Consider the following 17,016-nt stretch of genomic DNA (forward strand, 5'->3'; position numbering starts at 1 on the left):
AACATAACCAAACTGTATAAAAACAGTGTAGGTTTATATAAGCAGGATTTATACTTCAGTGTTGAATCTTCACTGTATTGTGATGTGCACTTCCCCAGAAATGTAACTACACATTGCAGGTCCACTTCCTCGTCCATGTCAGACATGCACAATTCACCCTCCTCCTGCCTCAGCTGGTTCAGTGGTTGTACACATCATTAGGGATCCCACAGAGAGGAAATTTTCCCACTGATTAATAACCTAGTGACATTAGCGCTGTTACAAATTACACCAGACATTTAAGAAGAAAAGACATGAGTGCTGCAAAGAACCAGCCTGGAAGTTAGCATCGCTATGGTTCCCTCCACAAAAAGCCAGTGGGATTTGTGCAGAAAATAAGTTCTGTGGCAAACTCATTCTGATACTTCTGATTCCTGATACTTGGAGGTTTTATTCAGCAAGATAATCTTCACACTTTAATGGTTTTTGAGGCAGAAATGCAAAGTCAACATTAGGCTATAAACAAACTACACTACAGTTGCATGATTCAACATCACCACCATTAGACCTGTATTTGGTGTAATGACATTAATATCCACCAGAACTTCTATAGTATAATTTACTACTACTTGTATAATATACATGTGTATATATAAATGTATTTGTCTTACTATATTATATTATCAATCTTGTATATATAAATGTGTAACCAAAGTTTCTAAGACATATAAAAACTTCGGAAATCCACAAGTGGGGTTTTTACCGACATTTTATCAGTTAATTATTATGTTTTGAGTTGCCAGGTCTGTGAAACATCCCCCACTTTGACACAAACAATTGCAGCTGACATCCACTGATGAGTTGTAAAGTAATGCTAACGTATGTGTTGTAATGTTAGCTCCTTTTCGAGACTAGCTTGATTTAGCGAAGTTAGCCTTACTTTAGACAAATTAGCACCAGCTAACAGCTTCATAGTAATGTGTTAAACAACAGAATACTCATTTTTATATCTGCCAACACTTTACAACTGTTTGGCGATGCTGGGGCTCCATATAATTTCCCTCACAGCAGATTTCAGTCTGTACATCCATACAGTATTCAGGTGTCAAACAACCTCCTGCTGTCTGTGCTACAGACAGGTCTTTATGAAGCAGGCACTTTCAGTTTATAATTGTAGCATCCATCATCCAACTCCATCATTTCCTCTGACATCTTCTGTCTTTTCCGTGTTACAGCAATTTCCATTAAAGTTAGCTTCAGCTCCAACATGATACACTCAGTTTCAGTCTCCTTTGTTTGAAGTACATGAAGAAACAGTAGCATAGAAACCCCACTTAGAACTAGCCCTTTGACAGTGTAGGCCACAGTCAGGTGTCGGCATAAAGCCACATGTATAATTATTAGTTTTAAGTGCAGCTATAGTTGATTTACTTACATTTCTAAAGAGAAAAATAATGTTTTGGTCAGCAACTTTGTCTTTAAATTTCTGTTGTCTAATCAGCGAGGACACAATGAGCTTGGTGGTGTGCTGGAGTAAAGTTAGTTCATCTCTCTGAAATCTTCTTACTGTAACAAGCTTATACGTTTGTTGTGATTCCCATTCAGTGCTTTAAAAGACTTGTCAATACTGGACCTTCTGACAGTGTCAAGAACGTTTGTCTCACCTGGATCAGGGTTCTCTTTAACTCTCTTAATGTTCCTGCATGTTCAACTGGTACCTGCGGTATTTAGTTGCGTCACCATGTTGCTGTGAGCTCAGTCTCAGGTGTGCAGAGCTGAATGTGCCAGCAGTGCATTTGTGATGAAATTGATATTCGGGGAAACTCCTCATCTGTACCCTCTCTGTGACAAACTCTTGATGCACGTGTCCCTCTGCAGAAACAAACTGAGCTATCCTGCCAGTATATAATATCATAATTAGTTTCATATCAGCACATTCCTGTCTCCACTTTTTGTCTCTCTCTGTCTCACTCGTCCTATCCGCTTCTTTGCTCTTCTTCCTAGCGAGCACCCTCCCCCTCTAAAGCTATTCAAGTGGCACACTGCAGGATTATCCCTCAGCCTCTGAGACATGCTGGTTTGGTCAGACTTATCGTCCGCTCTGGGTTCACTTTGGCCACAGAGGTCAAAGCTGCAAAAATAAAATTTGCAACACAACCCTGACCATTAAAAGTAACGACTGCAAAGGACCCATTCGGACTAAATCCACGGGGAGCCTGTCATTCCAAGGACTTGTGTTTGTTTTCAAGATTTTGGGATCGTTTTTCTTTTTCAATGATGGAGTCGACCATGGTGAGTGAACGGGCAGAGGAATGTTCAGTTAGTTAAAAATGTGCAGGAGTTTCACTAGTAGTATTTTGTCAGCTTCAGACAGCGATACCGCCTCTGCAATCACAACAGACTCCTGAAAGACTTTAAATTACAAAAGGGATTGCTTTGACAGCAGCAAGTGTTCTGGTCAGTGAGTGGGCTGGTAACAGTTTCAAACTGAAAGATACATCCAAGGGGAGAAATGTGTCGTGTACAGACCAGCTGTTATTTTTTATCTTACATATCAATGCAATATTTAGTGTGTTTCTTTTCATTACAGACAGCTTTTTTTCCATATTCTTGACCATTTATATAAAATTTGCTTAGGTTTGTCTGCCGACAAATGGATACATCGTTACCGCTTTCTTTTTTTTTCATTTTGTCATCTTTTCAACTTCATAAGCATACTTATTATTTATCTATGCTATCAAATTGCCTAACTATGGATTGTTGATTTAAGGAAACGTGTAGACGCCATCTGGGACTTATCTCATTAATCCCAGTGCTTTCTAACCATCAAGTGTTAAGTTGGTTTAAGTGTGTGAGTTTTGGTTAAACAAAGCTTCTGGACACATTTGGTTTGTTATGAGAGATTCTGGCGTCGTGCTGCAGCTTAACTGGCTTTGATGTCACTAGGTGTTGTTGTCACGTATGCAGAAGATAATGGGAGGACTGATGGACGGGTCGCTGCACCAATGAAGTCTGTTTGTTGCTGAGATTAAGACATGCTACTTTAGGGCTGCTTAGCTGCATGGGGCCTTCTTGCATCATCACATACTCAAGTTTTTATATCATATGATATTCTGTGTAATTTTTTTGTCATTTATTTTTTCTTTAAATGAATATAAATACATTGTTTTGTTTCTAAGGTATGACTTTTAGGCTTATGGTGTCTTAAACGTCTGCTGTTTTTATGATCATGTCTGGGAGATTAATCAGACTAATCTCACCAAGTGAAACACCGTCGTCATCGAAGTACCACAGCAGCAAATTTGCTTTTCGGAATTTTTCACATTCAGTAAATGCTTACACATTAAACATAGGTCCCTAAAAAAGAGTAAAGCTAAGAGTTTGAGCCAGTTTGGTTAATTTACCATCACCTACACAGATCATTGCAAGTGGTTCTTATTATAAGCATGTTATTGGTCACTGTGATTACATCAGTGTCAAAAGCAACTTGTTATGCTAGAGCATTACCTACTGAGAAAATTAACTCATTGAAGTGGTTTTGTTTTTACCAAAAATGAAAACCCCTTTGAGATTCCTTGTGCATTTTGGGTTTATTGTCCTGACAATCTAACAGAGAACTGTGCAGAGGCATGTTACACAGCTGCCTCTATGAAAACAATAAAACACAGGCTTGCGTGGCCTGTAGTACATAATGTTTCAACATACAGCCAGTGAACCAGTTAGCCTCTCAAAACAGATGTCTACACACAAACTGCATGTAGGCATATACATATACAGTGCAAAAGCTTTTCAAATCATATAGACTCACCCAAAAAATGTTAAGTGCAGGAGAAGTTTTTTAAGACGTTTTTTCTCTGATGAGACTTCCAAAGCTTAAAAGCCTCTCCACAGGTGCACTAGTCTGGATAGTGCTGGAATATTGACTCAAAGAAAGATTTGATCATGGGGAATTTGGTGTACATCCATCTCGGGACCCGACATTAGATACTCTTTATTCCCATGTCCACCAAGACTGTCGGTGTAGGCTGTGTCTGTCCCTCTGTCTCACCCTCAGATTCTCCTCAGGTGACGGGTGCAGGCGGAGGGATTGTTTGCATCGGTGAAAATTATGTAAAGGAACGGGCTGCTTATTTGAAAACATAACTAAATAACTGAGTACTTGAATTGCAAAATTAATGTGTTACGTTACTTGTTATGACAAAATGGTAATCTGAGTATTCTAATGAGTTGCTTTGTAGCATGTTACCCCCGATAAACATGTATAATTTCATAATGACATGAGTTGTATCCAGCACTTTATTTAAATCTCAGGAGGAAATTAAATAAACATATTCACAGAACTTTCTATTACTATAACTTTCTATAACTATTCCTTTACATAACTCCTAATTTCAATATACTGTGTGCTCTCCAGACAGGTGGAAGAGTTGGGTGTTGTGGGAGGTTGAATTGATTTCGGTCAGTGTCATAATCGAATGTCTCATTGTTGGTATTGTCATCGTCATGAATTCTTCATTGATGCCAAGTGTGGGTTGTTGAATGTGAGGGTGGGTAACATGCCTTCTGAGCGTGGACTGGCAGAAAGGGGTCGTGTCCCCATTTTCAAGAAAGGGTTTCACTGTCCTAACTGATGTGGAGTCGCACAGTCTGTGGAAGGTGCTGCAGGGAATACAAGATGGCTCAGACTGTTGAGTATTAAATAGGGCTCCACAATTAATCGAAATATTACAAAAATCGCAGTATGGCAATTTGAAATATCCAAATCACAGAATCTGCAGTTTTTTCATAAAAGAAAAATGTGTGAGAAACAACATTATAATAAAGTACTGTAGTGCTGTAGAGATGCCCTGGACTACAAATCCTGTTCTTCAGATGTAAGAAAACATGTTTGTGTGGTACAGACCCCAACAAATGTTTCAGTGTAAATGAAAATTGTGATGTAAAAAGCATCATTCCCACTAATCATGAATCATATTGTAATTACATTGTCTTTCAGAATAATTGGAATATGATTTTTTACTATATTATGCAGCCTTAGACTTGATCTATGTGTGAGATTTAAAAAGATGAAGGAATGATGGTAAATAATAAACTGATGGAAAGATACAGAAGGGCTGTATCTTGGGGAAAAATTTATTAATGTATGCTTTGTATACTTTGCACCACTGTCCTTTATAGATAATTACTGAAATCCATAGTTCTGGATTAGGGCATTAACAGTCAACTTTTTTAGTATTCCTCTACATTCAGTAGTTTTTTTTTTTTCCCTTATAAATAGAATCAGTTTCCCGTTGTATCAAGCCCTGGAGGTATGATAGAGGAGTAGAGTGCACAGAAAACATTGCTTTGATTCTTTTATTCTCTGAGCCGTGGAGCTCTCTTCTCAGAAAAAAAAAAGCTGAATTACCAGAAAAATACTTTGCTGCTGATCCCAGTGCGAGTGAAAGGCTCAAGTTGTCTCTCATTCAGACAGTGACAGTTAAAATTGCTAAATCATGCACTCACAGTTCTTTGGTATTTGGTGATGTCTGAAAGCCCGGACTGTTGGAGGCCCCACAGGCTGCTGGTGTGATGGCTGGTGACAGTAACCGAGGCCTTTGATAAAATGCAGCTCAGCTGAATCAGTCAATGTTCTGCAGAAACACTGAGCGAGCAGGAAAAGATTGGCTGTTCTGCAGCTGAAACCAGAACCAATAACACTGGGTACAAATGCTCCCCTGATAACATTTTGATGAGTAGACCCCTGTGTGAAAACACAGAGCGTTGCAACTAAAAATACCCTCCCTTCATAAGCTGACCTTGTAGTTTCAGGACTCTTATTTTTCTCACAAGGACGATTATGTTGTTGCGTCGTGGGCGAGGAAACGTGAGGTCGGGCCAGTTCAAACTGAGCCTGATGCAGAAAGTCATTTTTCATGACTCATTCCGGGGATGAAGGAATTAGTTTGCACCCGACTGCAGGAGGAGGTTGAAGGATAAAGCACGGAGAGGGCGCTGGTAATATTTGAACAAAATCTACATTGTGATGCTGCAGACCGAAGAGTGCTGACTCAGCTTATAAACTGAAATGGCCACGAGTCATCCTTCATCTGCGTTGACCTCTATCTCTCGCGATTAATTTGGACTGTGCATACGAAAAATCAATCAATTACTACTCTCTCCTCTTAATAACATTTTGATAAACTCTTTATCATTTTAATTAATAGCTGTAATAAAGTTTTCGCACTGTTGGACCATGTTCGGAAATAGATAAGTGCCACAATCAACTGCTTTAAGACGAAGAAAGCATGTCAGAGCAGGAACATCATCAACCGAGCCTCATTATTATCAGGCACATGCAATATATCGTATTGTCATATTGTTTGTTGCAGTGAGATGAAGAGCTCTCTGTCAAGGGAAAGCCATTAGTCATGTGAGCAAAATGGATTAGGCTTCAAACAGAGTTCAATACCAATACAGCCTCTCGCAGTCTCCTCTGTTTTAACCATGGTGGTAAGATATCGACCAGACGTCAAACAAATAAATATAAATCACCCTAAACCCTGGAGGAGGTCCAGCAGGAACTGTATCCTGTAGGCTTCACTAAGTAATGACTGATTAAACCGCATCATTATAGGTTTAAAAATAGATGTGTTGATCTTGTTTCAGTGTGTTTGTTTCATTCTATTTTAGGATTGCAATTACACAATGTTTTTTTTCTTTCCTTAAATTTAGTCAGAAAACAAATTAAATGGACAATTTAACAGGAAATTGGCCGCCTACAGAGAGTTTACAGACTACTTCTAACATTTCAACTGCTTATTAGTTAAAATTCAGCAATGCAACTGTTTCACTTTGTCTGTAGATGTTCAACAGATTATATAGCATATTTAGATAATGCACATGAAAATTTAAAATCTATAGATACAAACTATTGTGCAAGTGTGAATCAATTTCCAGATCCCTGTGTAAGTAGCTGAATTTTTAGACTGTCAAATAGTTTTCACTTTACTGGTGTAGTCCCAGTGAAACCCTGCAGATACTAACTGGTTATGAAACTGATAATCAACTTCATGTTTTAATTTATATGGTTGAAATTCTAGAGTGAAAGCTGAAAGATGAAACAGTAGGAACATTTTATATCACGATTACAGTGAAATTATCACTGTTATCAGTATTATGGTGTGCTGAAAATGTTCAAAATGTACTGAAACACACACTGAAATCTTCTCACCGAGTTTTACAAAGAAAACTTCCAAACGTCCTGAAATGACATCATGTCCTTTGTGATGTCACTGTCACCATTTCTGCAAAACAAACCCTCACTGAATGTTGTGCCTGTGTCTGGGAGACAGCTTTAGTTGATGCAGGACAGTATTTACTATGAGTTTTTCAAAGTACAGTAATCAAAGATGTTTGTCATGATTATTCAGATTTGAAATGTCAATACTAATCATGGAATTTTATCACAGTTTATCATGAAACCGATTGTTTCATCCCTAAATGCACTAAAGGGACAAGGCAGCAGTCCACATGTTGTTTGTTTACATGATACTGAGTTAAAAGCAATAAATGGTTTGACTGTAGTCAGCTGGATGTTATGACTGAATGATCGAACGTTTGTTGAATGAGAAGATTGACGGGTGACTCCATGATCTTCCCCGGGTTTTTCAAAAGGAACCTGCCACTCTCTGCAGTAAGCGGTGACGCACCTGTTAGTGGCTGTGAGTGACGCAGCCAGAGAGCCCTTTGAACACACTTTAGTATAAGATCGTGTTTTGGGTTACAGTAAGTACATTATGTCCATCACTAAAGCCGCTCACGACACATCAGTCACATGACGCATGTATCTTTATGTACCTTAAAATGTTTGATAGCGTTTAACACAAACCCAGGTCCTTCTTTGATCCATCCATCCATCCATCTACGCCAACTCCGCACAGATATAGACTTTCTCCCTCTTTTCACTACAACCAAAAGCCCGGTGCTTCTCATACAGCTGCTAACGGCTGGACAGGTGACATCGATCAATCATCGATATCTGATCAGTTAGGGATGAGAACAGTCTGAATGTTGAACATCAGTCGAGCATTAGAACGTTCAACAAAGATGAATAAAAAGGTTTACTAATTGCTCCTTAAATATTTGTACAGCAGGTTGAGTGAGTAGTTCAAGTTCAACTAAATAATTCTGAGAATATGTAGATATATTTATGAATTGTTACACATCTCTATAGATAATCTACTAGAGATGATGCAAAACTGTTGAATTGTTAAAATGCAACAAATAAGTTGTGGAAATGTTAGATATTTTTGTTATTGGTGTGAAACGACTAAACATTAATTAAAAGATTTCACAGACATGACAAAAATATAACACGTACACTTGTCACATGAGTGATACCAATTACATGTTCACACAAAAGGTGCACTCCTGACTGCTTTACATAGTGTAGCGTGTGTGTATGTGTGTGTGTTGCTGAACTAGGTCTCAGATGTAGTGTGTCAGAAGAATGTGGAAGGATTCAGGGTCAGAGCTGTGTGATGGCAGCGTGCTCCACTCTCTCCAACATCTTTTCTAGGACACACCAATATAAGATGCCCCCTCTCATTCCTCAGGGCACGGCGCTGTATGCATGGCGAAGAAGGGAAACTATTTTTATCTCATTATTATAAATGTCTCAAATAGAAACCCCCATGCTCAAAGGTTTCCTCCAGTTACCAGGCAGGGAAAATCTCCACATTGCTTTTCCTCAGCAATAAACAGAGTTTAGCCCGGCTTCTCATGTCTGCTTGTTCACTCCACTGTGCTGCTTTGTGTCCGTATTTGTGTGATGTTACTGTCTGACACGGTTGTTGTTCTCTGTGTCTCTTCCAGTGCATGAGGAACCCCGCTCTGCTGCAGAGGACAGGTTTAGTCATTAGAGTGTTTTGCCACATCCAGGAAAATGTCTGGCTCCTACGATGAAAGTGCAGGTGCTGACGACACCATGGACAGCTTCTGGGAGGTACAGATGCACCGTCACGTCTCTTATGATGGCTTTTCATCCTGCAGCCCCAAACCCTTATCCCCCATCATTGCCGTGTATTGATCTCCCTTCTGAAGTCAAACAGAGGCACCGGTGAAACCATGAAAATTAGATTACTGTCTCCAAGTTTTTATGGGAAAATTAGTCTGAGACATTGCTACAATTCTGCTTGATACCCATTGAGATTCAAGGCAGAAAGTCTTGATGTTGTTATGCACATTTCAGGCAGAAAAATAGAATTAGGCATGACTTCACACCGTTAAGCAATAGTTTTACAAATTTGGAAAAACGCTTATCGATTATCTTGCAGAGAGTTAGATGAAAAGATTGATACCACTCTCAGACATTAGAGTGGCATCAAACTTCTCATCCTACTATCAGCAAGAAAGTGAATAAGCATATTCTCCGAAATGTGGAAGTATTGTTTTAAATTAAGAGGTTCTTAAAGGCGACCTGATTAGGGATTTCTTCACCTCATTAAGCAGCAGAACTGCAACTAAAAATATTTTACAGTGAATGGAAAGTTGCAGTGTCTGTATTTTTGGAAGTACATGAACAATAACTGTTCTTTGGTTTTATCTAGGCTATAATGAATATGACACATTCATCTTTAAAAACGGAAGGAAATGTGTTTATCGTGAATAAGGAAACAAAAATTAAGAGTAATCATGATAATGCACATGCACTGTTTTTAAGTGAATGAATTAGTTTTCACGGCCTGCCTCAACTTCTCTTCATGTGCTTTGGCTACAAAAGCCTATTCCTGCCAGGAAAGAAAAATATATTAACGTTTGAGTCATAGTACATTAAAGGTACAGCCTTCAACTTGGGCTTCTTTGTTTTGAGCAGATGCTATTAGTAGCCAGGTGTCAGTAGCCAACAATGCTATGTACACCTGGGGTGGAATAGTCAATGCGGCTGTTTAAACCCAGGTATATATAACCTAGTATGGCAGAGACAAGCACCCAGGTGCCAACAATGCTATTTGCACTCAGGTGTAAGTAGCCATTGTGTCCGTTTACATGGCAGACACAAATCATGATCTGTTTCTAAACCTAACCAAGTACTTTTGCGGTTTAAATTTAACCACACTGTGACTGAAAGCTCTTAATAATGATAATATAAAATAAACTGAAAATAATAGCTAAGCCTAAACATTTGATGCCAATACAGACTTTGAGTTTCACCCAGAACTCAAACCCCAGTCTCCTGGCTGACAGTCCTGTGTTTAACCCATTCATCCCCCACAAAACTAGGGGACTGGCTGTAAATAGCCAAGCCAGTGGGTGCTAATAGACACTCTTCTTATATTTTAGCACTTCTTTTTGTGTATCCTTGCGTATCTCCCTGGAAGACAGGCTATGAAAAAATATTACCCATTATGATTAAAGTACTAATAGAGAGAAAAGCTGTCCAGGCGTTTTTCATTATAAAGTGTGCGACAGCCTCACAAAAACTTCAACTGCCAACTGCAATGAGCACATTATGAGAAAAATGGGGTGAACCTCGAGCAAATTACAACAGAAAATCTGACAAATGTTTATTATTCATAAAAGTTTCCCCCATAACATATTAACAGTTCCAAGTGTTTCTTAACCATCCCCTGGTACTACTTGCTCGCTCCCTAAAAATAATAATTTAAATCAACATCACTATATTATACTTGTATGCATGGCATCATGAATTTTCCCTTTCCCTTTGCATATTGGATGTATCCAGGTCTCATGTAGAACATAGTTTCTGAACTGTTTGTGTGGACATCAATCAAGAACACATGCATAAATATATTTTCACACAGGCAGCAATGGGAACTTGTGCCATCAATGATTGCACTATTTTAAAATACTTTCCCCCACTTGGACTTTTGATGTTATAAATAACATACTTATGAGATGAGAACAGTTGAAAGAGTTTCTGTTGCAGTTTGTGTGGGATTATGTCATATAATGACTGCACTATAACACAAGAGGTATCTTCTTCGTTTAAATGGTCTTCCATTATTTATTTTTGAGATGAACATATGTTCATAATAACTACTGTGTTAGAGATGTGAGCACAAAATGTGAATCAGCTTCTTCAACATAATCTTGTCTTATTTAAGGGAAAGTTGCATTTCCTTTGTCAGTGCATGTATTTCTGTACTGTAAATCCATTACAGGACACATTAAATCATCATACAACTTCTATCCATCCTCACTTGTGCTGAGCTGCAGTGTGTGTGTCTGTGTGTGTGTGTGCACCAAATTAGCGTTAATGAATTCCCTCAGTACAGAGTCTTCTTTGTGTCATGGCTCTTAGCCACAGAGACACAGACAAAGAGCCTCAGTCATCAGGCGCTCTGAGGCAGCCTTTCACCACATGCACCTGCCTATAGCATCTGTACACTAGCAACGCAGCTCTGCTCAGCTTGTGGTTTATGAAACACCAGAAAAAGAAACGACTCTTAACTCTCTGGTTTTATCATCAGAAATGTTGATATATGACATCGCCAGGCTGAGAAGCTCGATAAATACCATGAAATAACCACCACGCTGTTGGATTATTGTGCACACGCAGGAGCTCGAGTGTGTTTTCATGTGTAGAACCAACCGGTCCACCTGTGTGTTGTTGTTGGTGTGACTTGGCAAGCTGTCACACAGGCCAAAACTCATACCGTCACACACCTGTCTCACTGCCTCCCTGCAGCTCCCTCATCTCGAACGCAAAGCAGCACACATGCATGCTCATGTCAGGACCAATCAGAGTGCAGCTCTGCAGCCAGCGAACACAGCAGATAGGCTCTCTATGGGCTGAACGTGTCTGATGATGATGTATGTATGACTGTATGTGTTTGCAGCGTATTCACACACACACACAGGCAGTCTGTGTTTCTATGTATTTCAGTCTCTACCCCATCGTCTGTCCCTGAGAATCTGTCTGCCTGCATTACACCACTCAAGAGGATTAAAGCAGTCTCACACACACACACACACACACACACACACACACACTGATATGCACACACTCACATACACACACAAACACAAGCCTATGTCATTGCATAACTACACATGCACAGGCACGAGCAACCCCCATCACTACCCTTCCTTCATCATGCACCATGAGCTCACGCCCCCTGCAGGCACTGAAGAGGCGGAGCCACGCGGCCTGGCACTGCTTTTTTAAGGCGGCCTCCCTTAAGGTGGCAAGATCTAAAAGAAAAGGCAGTGAAATAGTTTTGACAGGAAATTACCCTGACAACTATTTGACCGAGTAGTAGAGGAAAGAAAAAGGGAGCTTTCAAACTTTTAACGTGAGTAATGTGACATATTATATATTGCAATTAATTGAACATAATGTATTTTTCAGCATATACCTAAGAGGTACGGCTTTGGAATCCTGCACAGCAACATGAGAAAAACTTGATCTAATATCTTGCTTTTAAATTGAAAAGACCTTACATCAAGCTCACAGAAAAGGAAATTATTTCATTTTTTGATAATGTTACTAGCTTGTTTTCTTACAGCAAAACCTAACCACTAATTATAATTAGCAATCAGATTAAAAAATTATTGCTGAAGAATAAACCATAATTATGACCTCTCTTTGAAGTGCAGAAATGCAGACAGAATTGTAATTTTGTTTTGTTTGCGGCCCAATAATATTTAAAGCTAAACCTCATTAGAGCAGATTGATATTTACATGAACTTGGTTTTCCAAAATATAATAGCCATTAGCTTGTTTTTTGGGAAGATTACCACCAAAACTGTGTTGATTTATTCACAATCATACTGGCCGCACTGAAATTGCATTCAAATTTTTCCAGGCACAGCTTGATGTACATTTTGATGTGGACCTGGATTTGGTAGTTTTGGGCTGGACTGCAGCAAAACCGGGGCCAGCATTATAAATGATTAAGTTCGGAAGTGAATTATAAAGTTACATCACCGGTGAGTCAGTGTTGGAGTTTCCCCATTGGCTGTTGCTCTTTAAAAATGAATAGGCACAAACAGCTGTGCACAGCTTGGCGCTGGGGACTCTGCTTAAGCATAAACAGAAGTTGTGTCTGACATCACTTCCTCATTAACTACTCCCTACTCACTATCTAGGGATTTCTATAAAGAGCTTTCTGCACAGTACAGGAGGGGACATAGTGCTTGGTTAGTGACCATCGGTTGTACACTACTTTTCACGATGCATTGTGGGATACTTGTCCACCACATTGGGTATGATAATCCTCACTTAACATTCAAACAGCAATACAAAATGGCAAACTCACTGTGTAGTGGACTTAAGCAACGTTTTACATCAAGGTGTTGATGATCCTGTGTGGATCATGGAGGCCATCACTTCCTTACAGTTGCTCCCATTCAACAATAGAAGTATATATAAGCATGAAGAAATTATGAGAATTGAAACAGAAAGTCAAAAAAAGTTCATTATACTACTATATACAATGATATAGAAAAAATAGAAGTAAGAGATGTGTAATGATACGTAAATATAACAGTGGTACACATAAACAGCATCAAACAACAATAATGTTGAAGATGGGGGAAAGCAATCACAACAGGCTGCATGCACGGTCGGCATGTGCACACTAAGCATTCGTACTATACATGTTTCAGCCAGTTTTAACCAAGTGTCGTTTTCTCCCGTGTTATCTGACAGATTTGTTTTCTGTCTTTTCAGCCTCTTTGTCTCTTCTCTTTCAGGTGGGGAACTACAAACGTGCTGTCAAGAGATTTGATGACGGCCATCGGCTCTGCAATGACCTCATGGGCTGCCTGCAGGAACGTGCCAAGATAGAAAAAGCCTACGGTGATCAGCTAACTGCGTGGTCCAAGAGATGGAGGCAGCTCATCGAGAAAGGTCAGCATTTTGGATCGGGTCAATAAAATAAATAGCTCAACGAATTAATGTACTTTACACCATCTTTCCATTTGCAAAGCTCCGTTTACACGGTTTGATGTTTGCCTTGTGGTAATATTTGGCTGTGTGTTAAATATTTTATCGGCAGGCCCACAGTACGGCTCTGTGGAGAGGGCCTGGCTGGCTGTGATGACCGAGGCAGAGAAGGTGAGTGAGCTGCACCAAGAGGTGAAGAACAACCTGGTGAACGATGACGTAGAGAAAGTGAAGAACTGGCAGAAGGAGGCCTATCACAAGCAAATGATCGGAGGCTTCAAAGAGGCCAAGGAGGCGGAGGAGGGATTCAAGAAGGCTCAGAAACCGTGGGCCAAGAAGCTCAAGGAGGTGAGGGGGCATTTGTATGAATCATCAGCTTTATCCTCCTCAGTGTAACAGAGCAAGTTCTTTTCAGGGTCACATCTTGTGCTTGTGATGTTGTGTCATATCAACATTGTAGTCTCTCTTTACTCATTTTACTTCATCACAATAAAAATAAGATACATGAAGAAAAAAGCAATACACAAAGTAACACCCGACCTTTAAAGCAGTTAGAATTATTAGTTATTTTCATAATAATGAAGAATCTAGTGAGAATGTGAAAACAATGACCCCGTTTACACCTGGTATTAAAATGTGATCTGTATCCAGACACACGCAGCACACAGCTTGTGGCACGTGTCTGGATACAGATCACTAAAGCTACTCTTCAACAGAACTGCATTAGAATTAAAGAAATACTAGGCTGGAAAATGAATGATATACAGTAAGAAGTAGGTGTGCACTCATCAGTGCAGCTGATCACCTACACACCAGTACTGCAACACACGGACAAACTGACACAGTACTTTTTATGCAAAGAAAGTGAGAACTTAATGTGTTACATTTGCCAAAATTACAAGAGGGGACAAATAATATGTCAGACAGCGTTTTCTAACGTTTATATAGCTTGCCATGACTCCTAAAGAGCTCTGATTTTCAAAGGGAGTCTGACTCTCACACAAGATTTTTTCTGGAGGACAGAGATCCAATCTCGATAACAAGAACCAAGTCACACAAAGCTAAGATTGAATTGTTTCAGGCCTGCAACTTTACTGTTTTGGTTCACTCTCACCGCTCTCATCATGTAATTTTCGACTGCAGCACACAGCTGTTATTTGCTCTAAAAATCCACTGCACAGTAACCTCTCTGCACCAAACAACAGACAAACAAACACAGTTAGAGACTAGCTGGTGAGCATTTAGCAGATAAAGAAACAGATATTTCCCTCAGGGGTTGCTGGAGACCGAAAACACAGCTAAAAGACAGCAAATATCGATCTCATATTCATCAAGTGGACACAGACACACATTCTGAATGATAAAGCTAATGTGTAAATATCTAACATCTTACTTAGAAATTTGCCAAAACAACTTAAACATTGATTATATGTCATTATATGTTGTTTGCACTGCCCCCTAGTGGAGCAAAAACATCAGTCATTGCAGGTACGAGTTTTGGTTTCCAAATTTGAACAAATTTCTGCACAGCATAAAGGTAGCGTGTACAGATGATTTAATCCAGAGGTCAACCCTGGAGCTCCTCCATGACACTGTCTGTAGCTGCACCCATGCTGGTGTTACTGGCACATTAAATACAAATAAATTTCATGTGATATTTCAGTCAGTTGCTTATTAATTTTAGTGTTAGTGGACCAAGTTTTGATTTTCAGCTCAGGGAGACAGTTTGTAGATACTGATTACGCTGCTTAAAACTACCATTACAGCACCGTGTTCAAGGTTGAATTTTCTATTTATTGGGCTATTTTGAAAGGCTGTTTGCTTTTGGCCGACTGACCTTGTAAGATATGAGAGGATTCAGAGATCTGATGGGGTTTTTGTGACTCTTCATGGGAAACATGAATTGTTTCCTTTTGCATTGATATTTAAAATCAAAACTGGACTCCACTGAACCGGAACGAGTAGTAACAGTGTTGTTCTTTTACCCTACAGCAAAATATGTCTCTGGTGGTAGATATAAGGACATAATCATATTTATGTAGTTATACTGATCACATTAAAACAGAGTTTTCTGTCTGGACAAGGTCTTTCCTTCTTTAAAATGAATGAATGTGACTTCCTGGTGTTCCATCAGTCAAATCAGATCATGTATGTGAGATACTGACGATGCCTGCGTTTGGACATACAGATGGAGGCAGCTAAGAAAAGTTACCACATGGCCTGCAAGGAGGAGAAGCTGGCTGCAACCCGAGAGGCCAACGGCAAGACCGAGGCTTCTGTCACGCCAGACCAGCAGAAGAAGCTCCACGAGAAAGTGGACAAATGCAAACAGGATGTGCAGAAGGTGAGAAAATAAAAGCCTCTCAGTTTGTTTCGATGTCCAGGACAAAATCAGGGCAAAACAAATCTGCTTTTGGTGGTATGTTCGCTGTTCAGGCATAAAACATACCTTCCTGCTGATCTTTATCCACAACACATTGAGCTAAAATACTAGTACAAACATATTTTTACATTGTTTTTTTGTTATACTGGTCAGTAGATGTAAGACATGTTTCTGTGCAAACACGCACAAGGTATTGCCTTGTCTTATCTTGCTGGCCCAGGCTCTCCTGGCAGCCTTTTAAATGGCTATTGATCAGGCTAATTGATCTGGCTTTCGACATATTCTTATTCAAAAGAACAGTTTAAGATGTGTGTGTTGATACACACAACATCTGTCTGTATGATGTCTGTGGTGTGAAGGAGAAGAAGTGGGTTTTCTTATTTTTAATGGGATATTTTCAGTTACAGAAACAGATATTTTGTTTTACAGCACTGTCACAGCACCATGATATACTATAAAACTCTTTAAACAGGAATTGTGTTGCAAGCTTAAAGGGCAATTTAAGTTTTGTTTTGGCATATACACTCCCTGGCCACTTGACTGCGTTATGCATGTTGAAATATTCTGCCTCACTCATGTTTGTGGACACGTTTGAATATAATACAGTCCAGTTCTCTGCAAATTAAAGCCTCAGTAATGAACATATAGTTAAATATCTGACAATGACAGGCAAAACTGAACATCCTTATTAGCAGTAAAGATAGAATTTATAGCAGAACAGTACTGGGTTGCATTAGATTTTACAGGTGTACCTAATGAA

General features: G+C 39.4%; 1 protein-coding gene across 4 annotated transcripts in view; it reads left to right on the forward strand.

Annotated features, from left to right (window-relative positions):
* Positions 1-17,016, forward strand: part of pacsin1a (protein kinase C and casein kinase substrate in neurons 1a) — a 60,442-nt gene that overhangs the window by 32,139 nt on the left and 11,287 nt on the right. For 3 of the 4 annotated variants that reach the window (XM_084720626.1, XM_084720624.1, XM_084720625.1), the window contains exons 3-6: positions 8,836-8,965; positions 13,681-13,837; positions 13,986-14,221; positions 16,062-16,217. In XM_084720626.1, coding sequence (XP_084576752.1) covers positions 8,906-8,965; positions 13,681-13,837; positions 13,986-14,221; positions 16,062-16,217 — 609 coding nt within the window. In that variant the 5' untranslated portion in view covers positions 8,836-8,905. Of the gene's footprint in view, positions 1-2,048; positions 2,272-8,835; positions 8,966-13,680; positions 13,838-13,985; positions 14,222-16,061; positions 16,218-17,016 lie in introns of those variants that run through there. The other variant, XM_084720627.1, reaches the window with a different exon arrangement.

The sequence above is a fragment of the Lutjanus erythropterus genome, chromosome 6 (genome assembly GCF_056507025.1).
Source record: "Lutjanus erythropterus isolate fLutEry1 chromosome 6, fLutEry1.hap2, whole genome shotgun sequence".
NCBI classification, from domain to species: Eukaryota; Metazoa; Chordata; class Actinopteri; order Lutjaniformes; family Lutjanidae; genus Lutjanus; species Lutjanus erythropterus.